Below are 22,277 nucleotides of genomic sequence, written 5' to 3'. Positions count from 1 at the left end.
TAAGATTGTGATTTTTTCAAATTGCGATGATCAATTAATATGGAGTGCCTGAAATTAGGGGATTATAAAGTCAACCTTGGCTATGAGTTAAAACAATTCAGAACTAGAGATACTGATTGGCTTTCGATTCTTTGTTGGGGAAAGTGGTTACTCCCAAAAACTAGTGCTTTCCTTTGGATTGCTATCCATGTTAGGATTCTCATTGGAAACCATCTGAGGAGCATTGGTATTGAGGACCCGAGTTGGTGCGTTCTATGTAAAAATGAAGAAGAGACGGTAGATCACCTCCTTCTTTGGTGTCCATTTGCTCGGCAATGTTGGTCGTTCGGTATGTTGAATTGGAATGTGGTTAGAAATGAATTCTTTAGAGAATTTCTATTTTCTTGGCCTTTGGAAAGGAGGTTTTCCAAATGGGGTATTCTATGGACTATGAGTCCATCCATGCTTGCTTGGCACATTTGGAAGGAGAGACTATGATTTTTGAAAAAAGAGAGTTGGTGATTCTTGTTTTGCAGGGGAAGATTATAGGGGCCATCGAAGAAGTAGTCAACAACAAAATACAAGGGATGAAGTTCAGTTTCCAATCCAAATGGGATCTGGCTATGGAAGTCGTTTGGTGCCTCATTCCCAAACGAGACCACCTCTTGAGTAAAAAGAAAGTGGATAAAAATTTGGTGTCCTGGCAACCTCTACAACAGGGATGGCTAAAGTTAAACTTCGACAGGGCTTGCAAAGCTAATCCAGGAAGAAGTGTGATTGGCTTTATTACTAGAAACAAGGAATGACACTTGGTAAAAGCATTTGTTGGCCCCATTGGTTTCTCTTACAACAACGTTGTTGAGATCTTTGCGTTGGAATATGGGCTAAGATGGTGTGTCACAAATCAAGTCCCCAAATTGGTTATTGAGGGAGATTCCCAAATCATCATCAACAAAGTGGTAAAGAGGAGTTTTCAATCGTGGAAATTGAACGATTGGCTCCCAATTATCTCGAATCACCTTCGATCTTTTGACAATTTCCAGCTCTAGCATATTTTTCAAGAGGGTAATAGGGTTGCTGACTTCCTAGCAAATGTAGGGATTGATTCAAATGATGAGATAGATTTTATGAGTGGAGATCACATTCCACAGAGTTTGCTAGATATTCATTCAAAAGATATGTGGGCGTTTGTCAGTAAAGGCATTGGTTAAAATCTGAAAGAATCCCTTTGAATTTGGTCGATGGTGTTCTCATGAAATTTTGGTGTTGTTGATGTCGTCCTTAGATTTGAGTAATCTTTCTCTCAAATCTTCTCTAGTATTATGTCAGTATTGCTCAGACTGATAGAGATTGTCACGGATTTTTTTCTAGACCGAGTATATTTCCTCCTTTTGTGTCGAAAACGTATTTGGCACGCTCCTTTTCTATTTATGTGGGCCTCTATTTTTTTAATCTCAAATCAAATGGCGTTCTTGGGAATTCAGTGTAGGTGCACGCAGGTTGCGGTGATGGAAGAGGTGCCAAAAGCTCAAGTGGCCAAGACCTTCAAGTAGACCAATGGGCAAGAGAAGGATACAATCATTATGTTGTTGTGAGTAGATTATTGGTCTGATGGTCACGTTCATGACAACAGGGTGGTCTTTCACTTATTACAGCCTTTAATACAAATTTCGGGCCATCCTATTTCTGCATATGGTGTGACTAGGAGGATGATTGCTGAAAATCTCTATTTGGAGGTGATGAATTCACTGGATCTGATAGATACTAACTTGGTTAGAGGAGGTCTTCTAAGTGTTTTCTTTCTTGAAGTTGAGGAAAAAAAGAAAAAGATGAAGAAAGCTAGGTCACTTTTCAAATCTAGTGTTGCAAAAGAATATGATTTGAGTAAGTTTGAAACATTTTGCCAAGAAAATGATGATCTTTTCCTGGCTAAAGTCTCTGGCATGTTGATTTCAATCGATAATGGGATTGGATTCTTAGTTTATTAATTCGACAGGTTTGGTCTATTGGGATGATAAATAATGGAGTGTTAGCCCCTTGATATTATCTATTTTCTTTCTTAGTAATTCAAAGGGTACTGCCCCGTAAGAAAAGCTTACCAAAAAAAAAGTCTCTTACAAAACAAATGGATTATCATAGTGGTGTGGGAACAATTTGAACTCTCTTTTTTTTTTATTGGTAAGAGGCTGAAGCCAAGATTCATTATTATTATGTGTTTTGATTGATTCTTATTATTATGTATTAATCTTGAGTAGATTCGAACCCAAGACCTCCCACATAGGAGGCTCACAATTTACCATTGTGTTGTAGGCTCTTGCCTAACATTTTGAGCTTGTTGCATTCATACTCCATGGAAAATTTGAGCTTGTCGCATTCATACTCCTTGGCAAATTGGAGAAGGCCAAAAAAATTGCAGAAAAAAATGGTGCTCCGAAATGGCAAGAAAGACAAGGTTAGAAATTGTCAGTTACAACAAAATGTGTTACATTTGTTCCCAAGGAAAAATTATTGACAAATATAATGTGGGAGTTGTACACCACTTTCTCCCCATTCTTGCACTGGATGGAGAAAAATAAGGGATAAGGTAATTATAAATTTAATAAAATAGAAAAAGATTCAAATGGTTGAAATGTTTTCAATCATCTTGTATCTATTATTGACCATTTTCAACCTTAGAATTAAGTCCAAGGTTAGAGAACTTCAAAAAAGGGGAATGCCTTTGGCATAAGAAGTAAAAAACTGCAAATTAGAAAGCAATTAAATGAAGAATTTTTTTTTGAAAAAGGTTAAGCTTTAAATTTAAAAATTAGTTCTATGAGATTTGGTAACTCTTGTTAAGTAATGCATCCTAAAAGAACTACATTATAAATTTAAAAAATAGCCCCATAACAAGAGTTCTCCCACCTAGAATGCGAGCAAAAGTAGAACGGCCCAAAGTTGTCGTAGCTTCATCCACCTTCAAGAAGTAGGCACGAGAGTTCCCACTAGCCTCAAAATAAGAAATCTCTCAAAAGCAGAGCAAGAGATTTTAAAGATGAACTCACACTAAACACACATTGAGTGGTTTAGTGAGGGTTAAATGAGGTTATCAATCTTGTTATATAATATATTATTTTCTCTTTATTTTTGTTTCTTGCTCAACCTTTATGTATGCAATGTTTATATCGTATACAATAGGTTGCAATTGTATAAAATGGATTGCATGTATGATTAAACATTAAACATTTGAACACTATCAATAAGTGATTCAGTGCATCTAGCAATGTGGTTTACATGGAAAATAGACAAGTCTATATTTTTTAATTGCATTCAACGAGATTTATAGAGACAACCACCTCTACAAAACAACCAGTAGACTTATCAATAGCCTCATAACAAGAGTTCAACCAAAAGTGGAAGGGAAGATTGGGGAGGTGAAGCCACCATGGACACATGCTAAGAGGTTTAGCAAGAGGGTTACAGGAAATTGTTTGGGATTTGGGTGAGAGAGATTGGTTCCCCAAACCCACAACTTGCTTAGCACCTAATTGTGCTCTTTAGAAGTAAAAGAGTAACAAAAAAATCATTTGCACAAGGGAAAAGCTCAATATGACTAGATACCAAGAGCCTTTGTGAATCTATCACCCAATGATGATCACAATCCAAAACCATAAAAAAAGATCAACAAATAGCTAGTAGAGACGGTTGTTACAAATATAGACCAAGAACAACACACTCAAGAAAAGTTAGAATCTCACCTCAAGAGTAGTTAGATAGTTCACCCACAACATGGAGAGATGAATGAGAGGCTAGAGAATTATTATTTTCCACGTGATCAAACAATAAGTGATACTATCAATAGGATCCCTGTATTAAAGGAAAGTGGTGAAACCCCATTAGAAAGACTATTAACACAAGGAGTAAATTGTTGAGAAGGTTGCACATTGTCACTTGAAGATTGGACCAAAGTAGGAGTTACAAATTGAGAAGGGTCCACATGGTGAAAGGGAGTTGCACCAGTAGTAGGAGGCACAACAGTTTTGTAGGCCAAATTTGCAGCATGAGCATCATCCCAAGGGGATTCATCATCAATCTGTGATTTGTTGTTACAAGAGAATCAGAAGCCCAAATAGCCAAATGATCATCATTAACATCCTTCCACCAAATGGTAGTGCTACAATAGAGAACAATTAGTTGCCAAGTAAACAATAGACAAGCATCAACAACATCAAAACAAGAGGCCCTCATAATCCATTGATTAAGTCCTCAACCTATCTCACACCATGAGAACCAAATCTCCACAGAGATGTGTGGAGATATCAATGTCAACTAAAATGCATGTAAAGGCAAAAAGACCCATTGCAGTTGTGGTATCATCCACCTTTATAGATAAGATAAGACAAAATTATTAATGTCCAACAAGAGACCACAAGGGTCTATGCAGGGACGTAAAAGCGTACAAAATAAAAGACCGCTAGCTGGAAGAGCACCAAATGATGCCAAGGAAAGAAGCAAATAGGAAAAACAAGAGAAACAAGAAGCAAGGAGCACAAAAACGAGGCAAGGACTAAAGGTTCTTCATCAGTAAAAAGAAGCCAAGCACCGAAGGGTACGGATTAGGACGAGTAGGTGCCCTATACCGCCGCCGAGAAAAGTTGGGAGGGTGTCAGTGACGAGTATAACAATGATGAAGTCTCACAAATCTAGCATGGTTGGCGATGGTGGCACTAGAAGGCCGCTTTGTCTCACGAGCCGGAGACGAGGGAGAGAAGAAGTGATAAGTTGAACCAGGGTCACTCTCTAAGGGAATAAGAGTTGTAAGGTGTGGTTGAGGAGCTGCATAGTCTCTCTGAGGTATAGTGCAAGGCATCTCTGGTCTATGTAGTTGAAAAAGGCTGTGAGGGAGCTACACTCCCTAAATAATCAATAGGATCTCTCAAGAATCTCGTAGTAGGCAGGACAGTGAGAAATGAAATGGATCTCTGTCTCAGTCATGCCCAAGGTACACAAGTGACAAGTCTAGTCCTCTCTATCCATGTGGTGATCTATCTAAATCCGAAGTCGGTGGGAGCCAACCCAGAAGGAGCCCAAAGAGATGTGTAAGGCATGACACCAACGTCAAGACAAGTAGCTAGAGGCGTAATAATACCATCTCTAATAACCAAAAAGTGCTCGGTGTAAAAGCCATCTTCAGGCGTAACTCACCTATAGGGTTACACCAAGTCGTGGTGATATACTGTCTATAATTGTCAAGTCCAACATGTTGATTCAACTCCTGTTATGAGGGGAGGAGGTGGGTGGGAGCATCGAGAGAGAACTGGGAGGGAGGTGGTCAATATCAATCCCAATCAAGCCTAACAAAGACAAAGCCTATGGGAACCAACAACGAGCCCAGGAGGACGGATCAGAATCCGCCACAATGACAAAGGAACAATAAGCCAAGTAAGAGTATCTCAACCGGTCACCCGCAAACTCAGCAAAATTATGAAGATGGTGAAGAAACCAAATTAGGTCGAAAATGGCAGCCAACCTAATGGGATGGGCCCCGAACTTGGCCAAAACAATATTGTGGGGGGTGAATCGATGACATTTAATAATTCGCCAAAGAAAAAGGGTCTAGACATGCTCGATGGAAGCCCAGTAAGAATCAAGGAGAGATGGCCCCCAAACCACCGAGCCATAAAGAACAATGGATTTGACCAAGGAGTCCAGAAGGGACAACTTTGGTGAAGTGTCCTGCAAAAAACAACCAATACAGTTACTTATGGCTTCAAAACAGAAGTTCTCCAAGAAACGAAGGCTAAGATTGGGAAAATGAACCCACATAGGACAAACACTAAGAGCTTTAGTCAAAGAGCTAATGGAGACTACCCAAGGTTTGGCTAAAAAAGAGTGATTTTCCCAAGCCTACAACTTGCTCATTGCTAAATGTCATTCCCCAAAGGAAGAAAAAATAGCAACAAAAACTCCCTAAACATAAGGGAAAAGCTCAATGGTACTTGAAACTAAAAGTATCTAAGAGTCTCTTACCCAACAATGTAGATGAAGTAGACAAATCCAACAAATGGCACCCAATGCACCCTCGGAAGACCTGTTCACAATGAACGGAGATGCAACAAGGTACTAAGTTCCAAGCCCTACGATCATTGCTAAGCTTTGTGAGAACAAGAGACTAGACAAAAACTAGAGGCAAGAACAAGAGGTGGGAGCACAACACCCATCCCTCAAGGGGCAGCAAAGAGGCCCCATTTGCTGATGTAGTGAACGCAAGGTTCAAATTCTTCATTCAAGTTCAAGCAAGCACAGTGATTGTTGTCTTGTGAATCACAATAATAATTGTGATATGATGGTATATGATGTGATATTAGTCATATTATGTTATATGATGATAATCACTTTGAAATTCTTAAAAAACTCAATTTCATCATTAGTAGGTCATTTAGATTTAGACTACTAAATAGAATACCCTACTTGAACTGTGGCATATATTTAAACTTCTAAATAGAATCCCATTCTTGAATTGTTTTATATAGTTTTGATTGTTAGGAGAAAATGGCAATAAAAATGAGAATGGTAAGAATGCTTGGTTTTAAGGAGAGCAATGACATATTTTCATCCCTAGCTTCAACCACTAGAAGCGAATAAAATTATTTACAACAATAAATCAAGACCACTATCAACAACAAATCAAGACCACCATATTGATTTACCACTGTTACAACAATAAATCTGACCCGCAATAAAGATTGATTTTTCAATTTTTTTGGATTTCTCAAATTATCTTGCTCTTCCAATAAAATGAATTTTAATTTTTTTTCTTAAACTACAAATCTTATCTCCACCAAGAACCCGTGCAAGAAATCTGGGGAAAGAGAAGACCAAGGAAATGATGCAGATGTGTGGAGCACAATTAAAAAAATCATGTTTTCAAAGCAATTGTTAATATAGAAACCAAAGTCTAGCAAAGGGAAATAGTTCTCAATCAGCTTTATTACAAAAATCATAGGAAAATGTCCTTATGTTCCACAGTTTCCTAGGGCAGTGATGACAGGAAACGCAGAGATACATTTTAAAGACAGTGGAGAATGGGAGGCCTTCTCTACTGCGAGTAGGGAGAATAATTTAGAAAATAAGGATTAAGAAATTTCAATTTGTCAATGATGGCAATCACCATTTCATCAAATAATATACTACATAACATTAGAAGAGTTTGCATAAGAGTGAAATAAAAATGTAAATCTAACATTGATAGACCTCATTGCTGCATCAAGATCAGAGTATGAAGTTCAATACCTCCCAATATGTATTGCAAATATTTATGTTTCTACCTGAATATGAATGCAATTGTGTAAGCAAAATTGCTACGTTGACTAATTTAAAGCATGGCATTAGGCACGGGGAAAGGAAGATGTAGTTAGTGAAAACATTTGTAATTCTATAAATTTTCATAATCTAAAGAAAAAGAAAAACGGTCCTTTATGAGAAGAATTTCAGAGTCAAAGCAAAAGCATTGGTGCTGGGATATAACAGACACACAGGGCATATCAGACCAAGATGATATACCTCATTTGAACATATCAAGCCAAGCATAGCAGCATAGAGAGCAACCTTCTACCAGACACTGTTCAAACATCAAATGTTTTTCTTAATGGGAGTGTGTTTGCTTAAAATTTTTAAGGTTTTGAAAGGGGTTTAGGCCCTGTACACATTCTAATATTTTGGTTGTGTTTTTTACACTTTAATGATGGTTGTCTGCAGGATGGTCAAGGGTCATCACTTAGAAAAACCAATTGCAAGCAGTCAAAGTAAAAAAACCCCAGATCAAACAATTTGACTTCCCTGATTATTGTCCTGGACCAACTGTGAAGCTATGTTTAAAGTTTAAACACACAACAATTACCACAAGTATTATTAATGTATGATCATTCGTATAAGTATTGCTCTTCTAATAAGAAAAAAATTTCTCCTTAACTGATCTCAACAAACTGGTGCACATAAAGATCCCACAATATGATCAAAACCTCTCAATCACTTAATCATCAACAGGATCCTCTGGTGTGTCCTCCACCCTCCGTTTCACTACAATGACAGGGCACTCAGCATGCTTTGCACAGTAGTCACTCACTGTTCCAACAAATATCCTGCCGATAGAATATAACTTCCATTAATCTGAAGTAAACAATTATCCAGCAAAAACCATGTGCATGCATGCATATCATATTATTCTCCTTAAAGAAGAGAAAATAATCAAACGACCTGGCATTTAACAGTAAAGGTACTTGATCATCAATTAAAAAATTCTGAAATTAGAATCCCAGCATCTTTCATCACTTGTTAGAAAACTAAATCATGTGTACATGATCATTTCCCAACTGATATCCATCTTAAATTCTTGTTCTCCAAGATGAACAAATTTCTGCCATCTTAAACTGGGCATTTAATGATATTTGTTATCTAAATTTGCCTCGTTAAAGACAAAACTTGAATTATTCAACGCAACTTAATAATTTATTGGATAAGCTTCTCACATAGATTACTTCTGACGTCAGAGTATAAACATGCCCAATGGATATGCATCACATTTGCTGACCTTAGGAATCTTCTAACAAAGTGTTCAGATCAAGAGTCTGATGATATTAGTATCTGCAACTATTTTAGATATATCTTGTGAGGCATGGAATTGGATTCACAGTCTCTTTGAAAAATTTCATGCAGAGTTTAATTTCTATGGGTGCTGTTCTTTGGGATAATTTTCTCCTATGCCGATTCATGGGTTTGTTCAATTTGATTTGGGGAAGGGTTCAGGCTCACTTCAGGTTTGTCTGTACAAAAACATATGAAAATGAAAAATATATACATATATGCAACAGAAAATAAGTTCATAATACACCACTATGCTAATAGTAAAGTCACATAGCACATAGCAAAATACACCACCACATATACTAACGTTTTAGTCCAAAAACCATAACAAAATGCCAAAATACATCACCATACGAATGTTTCAGTTCAAAAGTAGTAATGTCAACTTTAATAATCAGCCATCGCTGACCAAATATCATCAAATTCTTCACAAATTCTCCAGTCTGGACCCTGTCCAAATTCAGGATGAACTGAATCCAAACCCATATTTGTGAAGGACCAAACCAGGACGTTGCACAAACATATTGCAACCCAAGATAATAAATGTCAAGTATATACTTTATTCAGCTTTGAAAGTTCCCTAACGGTGCTGTTTTCTATTAAGAATTTCAAAATTATTTAACCAAAAGGATCACAAAAGAAGGATATTCACTTGCTTACTTTTACAGCCTACTTGTTCTATTGTGGATAAACAGTTCTCAATTGCATCCAAATCGCAAAGTAATATATGCTTTGATTGAGGCAAACCTGCAAATTTTCTCTCTTTACAAGCTGAGAAAGCTAATGTTATTTGTAAGCTACCAAATCAAGCATAGACTGACAAAGTGACCTTAAAAGTTTTAGTATCAGCAGGACAGTCTCAATCCCAGTGAATGCATCATGTGTTATGAGTTCTGTCCTGCTAGACATATGCCATAGGCGGTGCCACCTGTTTAGCAATTTTCAACAATGGTCTATCTTTGTGGTGGTATGATGGTGCAACAAATCTTGGTGAAATTGCTGCCTTGGATTGTCAGCAGACGGTTGAGGCCATTGTTCCCAACTTCTCACAGATCAGGAAGCAACAAATGATTGTGTTGGCTTCAGATTTGATAGAATTTAAACTACCTTTTGTGATATCAGAAACCTAAGAATTAGCTAGATACCATTTTGGGTGTTCTGAAACAAAATAAAAGGACCAATTAACAAGACATTAGAGTCTTCTCCACTTTGAACTCTGCAAGATTCAGGCAGGTTTACCTTAGGAATTCAATCTCATTTACTTTAGACTAAAATTCCCAAAATGAACTCTAGAAATAATAGATTACTTAGCCTTCTTTCTTCTAATTCAGTGGTAATAAAGAGATGATAACTAGCTATTTTACCAAGCCCTAGACACCATGAATCAAGTACTGGCTGACAATTGTTACTCAGACGACAAAATATTAAAAGATTGATTGATTATAAATTTTTTGCATTGTGCAAAACATTACAATCAGATCAATTCACAAGGATGGCTAGTGCCTTATCCATTGGGCTATAACTCATAGAGATGACACACTTACTTCTGGATCTTACCTTAACACTTTGTGTTGAGATTTATCTATATTCATTTCCAAATCTCATACGTATCATACCTCTGCTTAAAACCATAATGTTCTTTCAATTCACATCAAGCATTTACATAATCCATTATATTATCAGCAAAAGCAAATTGAAATATAATTCAGAATGAATTACAACTTAAACTTTAATAAACCTTTCTATTAAATCTCAGAAAACAATATAGAAACAAGAAAAGAGGCAAGATCTGGGACAAAATCAACTCTCTGCATTTGTATTAAATTCTTTGAAAGTGTATACGATTTAGTGATCATCTCTATTAGAAAAATAACACATATAGACCAGCAATTGTAACTTTTATATTCAATTCTAGAACTGCTTTACAATATGCATGGACCGACTCAAAAATTTACAAAGACTTATGCAATGAAAGAAACTCGGACCCTCCTCTTACCTTGGGAACTCACTTATATAGTGAGTTGCAACAAGCTTCAAGCATAGAGGGAGAAGGACAGTTGTCCTTAGAACAAAAAGATTTACAAAAGGACAAAACTGTCACAATCAAAACTTGCACGAGAAGGGACAAAAATTGGTGATCTTATATCTTGGTAACAGAATGGCTTCTTCATTGGTCGCTTTGTGGTGGGGCCAATTCTATTGTAGCAGTTTCTTGCACATCCACTACACTTGATGATTGATCTTGCTCCTTTTGTTGTTCTTCGGGCTGTGCGACCACTTGCTCTTTGTCTGCTATGCCAAACTCTGATATCTGAATATTTATTGTAACTAGTTGGTTATCTACCGAATCATCAGTTTGGGTGGCTATATCCACTATTGTAGTTTGTTGATGTTTCTCTCTATTATTTGTTTGAACTGCTTCATCAACCAATTGTACTTCTTTTGTGGCAATTGCTTTGTCCATGCCTTTCTCTTCAGCTGCCATCTGCAACAATTGTGTTGTTGGAGAGTGGTCTATCATCCACTTGTTGAAAAGTGTGTCATCTGGCCACTTGAAACTCAACATCTCTTTCTCTCTCTACAAAATATCTTTTCCCGATTTCTTTATTTCAATAAAATCATATTTGAAAGAATCAAAGAATAATTGCGCCTGCACAACTTCTTCAATGGTCCTTGCACACCAAATATAATTACTACTTCATTCATTCTAACACTTAATAGCTCCTTCAACTCATTTCCCCATTCTCCTTTGTCTTTTATACAATCTAGGCTTTTTAGAGCATGGGGAAATAGGTCAAAATCTTTGCTAAGATATCTTAAGAGGCAAACTTCCAGTCTTCTCTGGAGTACATCCCTCTTATGATCAAAAAAAAAATTTCGATTTGATCATCAGAATTATCTATGACAGAGCAACAGAGAGCAGTGATGGCATCATCTCTGTTGATCCATTTATTCAAAATTAGCCTTAAGGTGGCTTCATTATTATTCAATTCCTTCCATATTTCCACCAACTTTGATAGTTCCAAATGAAAAAGGGGCCAACTGACTCTGACCACCAAATACAAAATTGTATCTCTAATCCTATCTTCATGTTGGATTCCCAACTCCACATGTAGTGACCAGATTTTGGCTTTTTCCTCATTTAGCTCAACAGTTGTATAGAACTCTGGTTGTTGAGGTGTGCTTGGAATCTCCACAATAGGACCAAGACCAAAAGGTGGCAATGGAACAAGACCAGCTGCAATTCTAAGCTGGTTAGACTGCCTACCTACTTCCTCTTTCCAAATTATTTTTCCATATTTGCAATCTAGTTCTCCAATTGGTTGATTCTTCTAGCCTTTTCATCGTAGGCTTTTAGCACCTTCTCAAACTTTTCATTCAGTTCTAGAAATTTATTTTTATCTTTAACAATAATCACTACACCAAAATCTGCTACCTCTTTATTCATTAGAGCTACCTTTTAACTGTTTACTTCCTCTGCCCTATACACCATGAGGCTCCCTATATGTTCAGAATCTGAAACCTCCTGGATTTTGGCCTTATCCCTTTTTTGGATTGACCACATGACTAGGGCTTTATGGTCATCACTGTATTTTACCCCTTTATGGGCTTGCATTACTTCATCTTCAATCCTAAATTTAGTTTCTTTCTCCTTCCTCATTGCATTAGGAATGTCCCACTCTGGCAATATCATGACTCTCGAATCTTTTAGTAATTATCTTCCCCCTGCAGGGGTTATTTGATTGAACTCTTCCATAAGGTTAGCTTTGACCTCCTCTTCAATGTTAGAGTCATGTCTAGAAGGTTGCTCTACTTTTATTTTCTTGCACTTTGCCTCAAAATTTTCAATGTTGCTCCTCCACAAAAATTGAGTAAATGCCCTAGATTTTACAAAATTTGCATCATCTATAAACTTCTTTGTTGCCTACTCTACAACAAGATCAACCTCCTTCCCTCTGAAATCCTCTATTGTGAGGGCTAGGAGTGGCATTGGGGGCTCTTCAGATGCTCTTCCTGCACCTCTGCTGCAGTTATTACAATATCACCTTGGCCTCTCATTTGTTTCAGCTACTCCCTCAAGGAGTCTTCATCATCAATGTGAATGGGGTTCTGTGAGGGGAAGTACTCCCCAGCTCTAGATGAAGAATCATGCTCAATTTTCTACCTCTTAGTAGTAGGTGTTGAAGGAGGGCTTCTGAAAGTTGTCTCTTATATAGAGGAATAAGTTGTATGTTTATATTTTTTGCCACAACATATCCTGCCTTCTTTTGCAAGGTGTACTGCCCAGGGCTTATAATTGCTTCGCTTGCCAGCCTCTTCTCAATTTCTATGGCCTAGTCTAGGTAGGCTTGCACCAAAATTGCCTTTTTCTCATTTAGGGTTTGCATGAACTCAGCAAAATTATTCATAAGTTGATTAATTTTATCTCCCCAATATTTGATATCAGCAAGGGGATCATACTTTCTATCTAAAGCATTAATGAATTCCAAAATTCTACTTTACACTTTCCATTTTCTTTTCTTACTTCATGTTCTTGTAATGAAAACTGATTTCTAATTATATCCTCAGGAAAGTAAACTGAATGCTCATATGATCTAGCTTTAGTTCTATCTTTGAAAATATCATAAAAAGCTTCAGGATCAATGAAACGTGAATGAGATTGGGCCATCTGGTATCTATCCAAAAACTTACGTAGATGCCTCCAACCTCCTTTCGTAAGCAAAAAATTGTGGATCACTGTGAAGTGGGGGAAAATTGTACCTCTGGACCTGCCCATCAGCTCCTCTTCTAGTCCTCCTATCTGCCACAAAAAATTTTGTCATGTCCCCTTTTCAAATAATTAAAAAGTAATAATCTTTGCTAAGGCAGGCAGGCCCAAGAAAGTGAAGTTTCGGAAAAAGGGGGTTAATCTTTGGAAACCGTTGGACTAATAAATGAAAATTATTATTAAATATGTTTCATTAACCTCTCTTGGACGTGAGTTACGGTTATGCCCTCTTTTAAGGGGTTTGGAGGCATTTTGGGCTGATTCCAGAACTGGATTTTCGCTCATTCTTTGTTATTCTTCAGAGGCTGCCAAACCTGTGGAGAAGGAGACCCAAGAATGGGAGTTTGCAGGTTTCCAGGGAGACCCAAGAACGGGAGTTTGCAGGTTTCCAGGAAGGCTAAGGACGGGAGTTTGAAGCCATTCCATGTGCATGCTCATACAGAGTTTGCCTTTGTGCTAAACAGTGTAGATTTGTGGGTTTTTGGGTGTGTTTTTTGCATGAGTTTGGTGTTTTCAGTTGAGCATTTCATATCAGTTTTGGTTGCTGCTGTATTTCAGACTTTAAGTTGTTAAAATAGAGCTAAATATATGTATTGGGACGTGATTAAACTTCTGAGATAGTTTATTAGTGTTTTTGTGGTGTTTTCGGGCATTTTTGTGTTAATTTCGGGAGCCCGATGAGCATAGTTTTTGTCCTACATTTGTGAGCTGTTGTGTAAAGGCTATATACATCTGGAAATGTCATTTTGTAGGCTGTTATGCTGCTGAAATTTCTGTAAAAATGTCCATTTTCAGATTTATTAATAATAGGTGAAGCTGTGAAGCTTTTGGCACCATTTCTGGCATACCCGATTAGGGGTTTCTTGAGAAATTTGAAGGATCTTTGTGATATTAGTTGTTTGATCTTAAAGATCTGATTAAAGGTTGGAAATATCATACAAAAATCAGAAAAGGGACATTTCAATTTTGCAATCCCAACTTTCAAGGGCACTTGATATGGAAGGACATGTGGCTTCCCTTGGAAGCCATACACTCTGAAACAGTGGATACTGAGTATGGGATGATATCCCCCCAGTTGTGGCTCACTTTCAATCCCTTTGCATTATCTTTGGGCCTAATCAGCTCTAGTCAAGGCTGGGGTATTCTAGGATTATTAATGTCTACAAAATCCTCAACTTTGAGGCAAAGCATCTATCAAATCTAACAAAACTGGCATCAATAACCTCCCAAGTCATGTCAGCACTCCACAGTTGAACTGGTAATTTTTCTCCATCCTTCTCCAACTCTAGCTTCATCTCCTTAGAGAAAGTAGAAACCCCTTTGTACAGACACATGTACATCAACATTGAATACCAACAGAAGGGCTTCTCAACTTCGGCCTTATACCAATTAATCCATTATGGATTTCTTCCACAAGATATGAGGCAAAATCAAAAATGGAACTCATACCATATTGTAATGTCTGGACAATAATGAAAACCATAGTTGAAAAACTCGGATTCGGCAATAACTCGGCATTTTTATCGAACATTTGAAAATATAATTTTTTTTAAATTAATTTTTAGACACGATAATATTCATTGTTATTTAGTCCATATAAAAAAACTCCATATTTAAATTTTGTATATATATAGAGCTTGAAGACATGTGCACATATAAACCTCTAAACCTAAAATCTAAATAAAGTTTGAAAAGGAAATACTTGGAAAAAAGTTAGACATTAAATTCGCCTTCTATAAATTCAAGTTGCAATCATCTAATCATTTAATTTATTAAATATAAAAGTAAAATAAAAATATTTAATTTAATTAGCATACTCAATACTAATAAACTAAATATTTAAAATTAAATGTTCTAGTTATTATTATTAAAAATAATATATTCTTAGGCAAGAGCCTACAACACAATGGTAAATTGTGAGCCTCTTATCGAAGAGGTCTTGGGTTCGAATCTACTTGCGATTGTACTTAATAAATAATAATAATAAATTAATTATAACACATAATAATTAATCTTGGCTTTGGCCTCTTACCGATCCAAAATAAATAATATATTCTTAAAGTTTAGTTTACATACTTCCAAGTCATCAAATTTTATATAAAGTTTTTGAAATGTAAATTAAATATTTTTATATAGAATAATTTGATTTATTTTATTTTAATGTTAAAAAAACAATAAAAGAATATCACACTCAAGTTAACAATTTAATTGAAATAACATATTATTTGAAAATTTTAAAATACATACCCTAATTCTATAAATAAATAAAAAATCTTAAAATCAAATACCAAAATAAGCTTGATAATTTTTTATAAATGTAATGTTTTGAATAGAAAATTAAAAAAGAAATAGGAAGGCTCCGCCATTGCAAAATGTAATGGCACCCATTGCAAAACCTAACTTGCTGAAATGCTGAGAATCAATATTTTACTCCACTCATCGAATTTATTCCCTTGCAACCCATTGCTCTATGATGTCCACTGATGTGGGGAAGCCGGAAGATGAATGACGATACCCAAAAAATAGCAAAAGTGCTTTCCTGTGCCTATCGCAGAAATGGTCTTCTGGTGATCGGGGATGCCACAGACAAAACATGGCGATTTTAAATCCATATTCTTGCGTGATTTCATGATTTTTTGAGGAAAACACTATGCCGCCAATTTTTTCGGAAATAAAATCGCCTAGCAATTTGGCTCACGATATATTGCGAGACCTGCGATATTTCGTAGAGTTTTAAAACTATGATGAAAACTATGGATCCTTGGATGTGATCTTGTTCATCCATCCCAAAAGTCTACAAAGGCAGAAGTACAACGCCTGTGCCCTTGGGTTAAAGTATTTCTTTAACAATAACTCTGTGGCATTAGTTGTCACTAATGGCAGATGCCCTATCTTCACAAAATGTTCTTGCAGTGGCCCTCTCCTTAGGTATACCCTCTGAGCATCATATTGCGCTTGAAGATCATCTAAGTCAATCTTTTCATGTAAAGCATGGTTAGGGTTTAACATAAAAACCTCCCTAATTGCTTGAGGTGTGACCCTAAAAGGCACTGGGTCCCTTTTTGCTATCATTGTCAACAAATCATCATTGAAGAAGACACCAAGAACTATCAACTTTCCAATATCGAATTGCCACACATTACTCAAAGGAGTATCATGTTTCCTCTCTGAAAACCATTTCCTAAACAATTCCAACCCACCAGTAGATGTCCCAGCATCTCTCAACCAATTTCCTTTATCATAAAAATCCTCACTAACCAGTAACCTAGGGTTTTGGGGGACTAACTCCTTCCCTTTGGTTGTTTCATTAGTGGAAAAGGGCAATTGCTTCAGAAAATCATCATGCACATTCCTATGTTGGTAATCCACTTTCCTAAAGAAATCTCTTCGTGGAGGCATTTTATCGATCTAACACAATTCAGACTGCAAATTCTCAAGCAATCAAAAGTTTCAAGTACTTACCAACAAATTTCTTCTTTCAGCTGAAAAAAATTGTCTGCAACAATTCCTATTTGAGAAAATTGCACTTTGAACTTTGGTTCTCTGCACTCGAATTCTCTTTGGCTTTGTGACTGGTTATGAATTAAATTTTATGGAGATTTCTTTCACACGAATCAGCCTTGATTCATCATCATTGCTCCAACAGTCAAATTAAGAATGTTACGCCAAAAATTTGAATTTTAGTTGTCGATCTAGGCACGATCAAACGGTCTTGTTTTAAACTTTATGATTGTATTACCTTTTTTGGCAAGTTGGACAGGTGTCATGTCATCTTTGGATAAACTCCACGCATCTTGAAAATGCAAGAAAGCGACAATCATTGATCTTCATCTAATCAATGATCATGAAAGATCCAAAAGTAACTCACCAGAAAGGTCTTGAACAAGGCAAAAACAATACACGGGCCAACCACAAAATGACCTTGGAATAAGGAAGAGTTATGCACTAGGGTAAAACTAAGGTTTTGCAAAAAATTTCAAAAGATTGCAGAAAAACAATATAATAAGAAATCTTTTGAAGGGTATCAAGGTTTTAATTAGAACTCGTGCGCACATTTGAAAATGCGAACAATGTTTTCAAATTTTTAAAAGGAAACTAGGGCACAATTGAAAATAGGGCAATACAATTAGGGATTTTCTAGGGTAAAATTAATCAAAAGAATAAAAAACCCTAATTATAAAAGAACTAGAATTTTCACAACAAAATTTTAAGGGATTTTTATCATGTGAAAAACCAGGCCAACAGATTGTATGATCAACCTCCTAGTGTGTATTTATTACTTATGTCATCTTCAATTGTGATCACACCTTATCAGATCCTTGATTCTATCTTTGGATTATTCATCACCATGAAAAAACAATTTACATGATAATGCTTCAGTAATATTACAGTGGGTTGTAGTGCCTCACTATGTGACCAATTTTGAGTACACCTAACACATCTCTAGACTATATTATTATCATTTTGCATCATCGCAACTAGTATGATAGATATATTTTGATTAAAATAAATTGCATTGCAAACACTTATATTGAAGTTTTATAGCTATGAGAGAGAATATCTACCTCAACTGATATACCGTTGTTTCTTGAGATTCATCTGCTGCTCATTATATGAAGAGACGTGTGACATGCAAAGAGACACATGTTTGGAAATATATAAAGACATGCATTGAAAAATATGAAAAGATGCGCAACATGCAAAGAGACTCGCATTTGGGAAATGAAGAGACTTCCAGTTATGATACGAAGAGTCTTTCAATTCAAGATATATATGATTGCTTTATGTGATGAGTGTTGTTCTTAGACGCATTGTACTCAGACCTCTATTATTTAGTAAAAAAGATATTTTTGGTGTGGCTGAGGTTTTCCCTTTAAAATGAAGGGTTTTCCCAGGATAAATTGTTGTGTCTTAGTATTCTTTATTTTGTTTATTATTGTTTATCTTTATTTCTGGGCAATACATTAACATGGTATCACAGCGGGTTAGATAACAGCAAATAATGGAGTTCTTCTTGATCATTAGTTAGTGTATCTGTTGCACATTGCAATGAGTATTTTGTAGGCAATCTGTATGTGTTGAAATTGTAGCTTAGATAATATTTACATGAAATGATTGCTGAAAGTTCTCTGACATTCATCTAGTTTGTTGGATTGTAGTAACCAAGCTGGGTTATTATTTCTTGTTCTTGTTTATTCATCTTCTTTGCAAGCTTCTTCTTCAGTAGTCAAGATATTCTCTGCACCGTTCTGCTCGAATCTCTACATTTATCTCTTGCCATGTTTGATTGGAGTTTGGAATTGTATTTTGTTCAAGTTGCAGCTGTTCATTATACATCAGAGAGCTTTTATAGTTAACCTTTATTATGGTCTTTTTGTATTTTGTTGTGCTCGGACTGTTTGTGTCTCTCTGAGCACTATGATTGTGCAGTGGAATTTCAGCAACTGCCTCTCTTTCATTTGTTGACAATGGTTAGTGTTGTATCTTTATTTGTTTGGCCTTCTTCGATGAAGTTTCTTTGTTACTATCATGAATGCATACGAAGAGGCGTGATTGACTGTTTCCATTCTATGGTTGCTTGTATCATCGTAACGGTGAACATCTTGTATGTGATCGCTTCTTCATTCTGTGTTGGGGAGTTCTCTTTGTCTAATTCTCAACAAAGAGTTTTTATTTATTTATTTCTTATTTTCTGACAGAGGTGTGTGATTATCAGTTTTTTTTTTTTTTTCTGACAGAAGTGTGTGATTATCAGTTAGTGGCCGTTTGGAGAGCAGCCTATCTGTGTGTCTATAGAGAGCAGCTTGTTTGAGTGTACAGCGGAGAGATTATTGGGGGCAAGTTGTTGGTTTAGTTTTTTTTATGAGTGATATTTGCTGCAACATTGTGAGTATGCAGAATTACACAAAGTGCGTGTAGAGATTTATTTAAATGAAGATTTTGTACTGGCTTCTTGATCATTACCGTGGGTCATTTTTGTGGCATTCACTAAGGAACTAGAGGCTCAAGTGACTCAATTAAAGGCTATGTTGCTCAAGGGGTTCAAGTATCACCTGGAGGTTGTTATTCCTTGACTGCAATAAAGTGTTAAGTATTTTATGATTATACCTTTGAATAATTATCATGAATTTTATGTAGTTAATTCATGCAACAACATACAGAACAGTGAATCATGTACGCTTCTTGTATTTATTAATCTCTCTAAAATGCTTCTAAGACGGATTGAAAAGCACAAGGATGATGAAAGATTGCATTCAAAGGGAGTTAAATTCCGAGAATTCAAGGGAACCTATCAAAGAGATAATGCACTGGAGATGAAGTTGAGACTAGAAATTCTTATTACATAAAGGGAAAGCTTGATGAGCTGAAGAGGAAGGACTTCTTTAGGCTCATTAAGATTCGGAGGGAACTTGTATGGCAAATGGAGAGTAACAAGTCCTTTGCAGAGGATCAGCAAGCTCATGTAGCAGTGTGACTGCAAAAGATTCTTGTTAATGCATTTATGTCTTCTGTAATTTATTGTGATACTTTAGCTGTGAGAATGCAGCCCCCTACTAAGAGGGAGTCTCAGCATTCAGTTCTTCTTATTATGTACTATAATGAGTTCTTCTCTATGAGACAGAATTTCCAGGTGCAATCCCTTGTTAATGAGTTCTTCTCTATGAGAGAGAAGTTTGAGGTGCAATTCCTTGTTAATGAGCTCTTCTATGAGAGGGAGAAGTTTGAGGTGTAGTCCCTCGTAAATTATTTCTTCTCTGTAAGGGAGAAGTTCAAGGTGCAATCTCTTGTTAACATGTTTCTTCTTTGAGATAGAGAAGTTTGAGGTCCAATCCTTTGATAATCAATTCTTCTCTGCAAGAGAATTTTGAGGTGAAATCCCTTGTTAACGAATTCTAATCCGCAAGAGAAGATTGAGGTGAAATCCCTTGCTCCACCCTATGGGAGTAGCTATGGTGGATCCACCCTCTTGGAGTAGCCATGGTGGAAGTCGTGTGACTCCATCACTTAGTTTTCTTTTGTTTCACCCTCTGGTAATAGTCATAGTAAAACTCATGCTGAGATGACAATTTTATGTTGAGAAAATCTTTTATGAGATTTTGTTACTGATTTTTTGTTTGTTGGAGCTTCTTATGTCTGTCAAGTTGGAGATGGCAAGACATGTGAATATTCTCTCTTGCTAAGAGGGAGTGTTAGTTTTATAGTTGTGAGATAGCATATCTACCTTAGATGATATGTTGTGATTTCTTAAGATTCATCTGTTGTTTTTTATATAAAAAGATATGTGACATGCAACATGCGATATGCAAAGAGACACATGTTTGGAAATATGAAAAGAGATGCAACATACAAAGAGACATTCATTTGGAAATATGAAAAAATTTAAAATATGCAACATACAAAGAGACTCGCATATGGACAAATGATGAGCTTTTAGTTATGATATGAAGAGTCTCTCAATTCAAGATATATATGATTGATTTGTGTGATAAAGTGTTGTATTTAGTAAGAAGCATTGTACTCAGACTTCTATTATTCAATAGAAGCGAGATTATTTTTGGGTGGTTGGGCTTTTCCCCTCAAGTTGGACAGTTTTCCCAAGATAAAGTGTTGTGTATTAGTGCTCTTTATCTTGTTTATTGCTGTTTATCTTTATTTCTGGGCACTACATTAATACTTGCATAGTGTCAGAGATGATGAAATCCTATGACTTACACAATTTCAAAGATAAAAAATATTATATTTGGTATTTATTGTGATGTGGCATTTAATCAAATGGGCCTGTTTTGACTACTACTTGTAGTGCAATAATTTAATTAATTTGACTTATTGTGCAAATATTTAAAATATTTTTGAAGCCATGTGATATTTAAAGAATTGCAATCCCATCTAGTTTATACACAGATTATTGAAACCAAAGTCATGCACAGTTATTGGGAGATGCACAATTCATTGAGGGTAAGTGAGACTACCAAACCAAAGAAGGCTCGGGTGCAAAGGGCACATTGATGTAAAGTGGGTTTCGGAATTAGAAAACGCTCTCAATTTGAAGCATGATCATTGTCCACATTAACAAAAACTTGTGCTTCAGAATTGACTAGTTGACTTGTAATTATAACATTGTATCATGAGTTAGGCAGTAATTCTCAGAAATTATTTATATAAAAGAGAATCTTCATTACTAAATATTTCAAAGCTTGGTTAACAGGTACAAATGCAAAAATATTTGTACAAGAGCTAAAAAGAGCGAAGAAAGATGTGAATTTGCAAAAAGTAGATAAGATAATGCAGGCACAGCTTTCAGCTTGAAACTGTAAAATTGTACATATGTATGTCGAGAACTAATATCAGATTACATACCTCTGCCGATTGAAGAAAACCTTCAAGTTTGTAAAGCATGCAAGTTTTAAACCCCACTTTCTCATCGAAGAATGGTATGAATATGGCAGCCCATGCATGAATTTATGAGTAGAGGATTGAGTACTCTAGTGGGAGCTGGTAAGGGAAAATTTAAAAAAAGGGAATGCACAGAAAAAATGTTTTACAGTCAGTTCTATAGGACAGAGAATCTAAGGAGAAAAAGGAGAAAAGGGGAAAAACTTCATATGGAAGAAGAGACATTAATAAGGATCAGATAAAAGGGTTTAGAGTAAGCGTGAAGAATAAATGGCCTTGGCTCCATATATTTGATTGGGACTAGTTGAATAGCCTATCTTGTGTTTCATTCAACCTTTTGTGTAGCACATTTGTGTTAAACTGATTGTTTTGTGTACAGCATTGTGACAGATTAGTATTTTTTGCTTTATTTTCTAGATATTTTGTTTGCTAAGTCTATCTTACCTCTTGCTCTATTTTATGGTGGTCGTTGATATCCTGAACCCAAATCAATGTTCATGAGAATATCAAGCAT

General features: G+C 36.1%; 1 protein-coding gene and 1 long non-coding RNA gene across 2 annotated transcripts in view; one reads left to right on the top strand and one right to left on the bottom strand.

Annotated features, from left to right (window-relative positions):
* The window catches only part of LOC149566647 (uncharacterized), a 278,515-nt gene that overhangs the window by 110,127 nt on the left and 146,111 nt on the right, over positions 1-22,277 (top strand). The gene's annotated exons all lie outside the window — the stretch shown is intronic.
* The window catches only part of LOC149566648 (Adenine nucleotide alpha hydrolases-like superfamily protein), a 62,449-nt gene continuing 47,951 nt past the window's right edge, over positions 7,780-22,277 (bottom strand). Inside the window, exon 4 of the mRNA XM_089819950.1 lies at positions 7,780-8,099. Within this exon, the coding sequence (XP_089676076.1) occupies positions 7,991-8,099 (109 nt within the window). The 3' untranslated portion in view covers positions 7,780-7,990. The remainder of the gene's footprint in view (positions 8,100-22,277) is intronic.

The sequence above is a fragment of the Cupressus sempervirens genome, chromosome 3 (genome assembly GCF_028749045.1).
Source record: "Cupressus sempervirens isolate cs-2001-9-10 chromosome 3, ASM2874904v1, whole genome shotgun sequence".
In the NCBI taxonomy this organism is placed as follows: Eukaryota; Viridiplantae; Streptophyta; class Pinopsida; order Cupressales; family Cupressaceae; genus Cupressus; species Cupressus sempervirens.
This window is presented reverse-complemented; position numbering and strand designations above follow the sequence as displayed.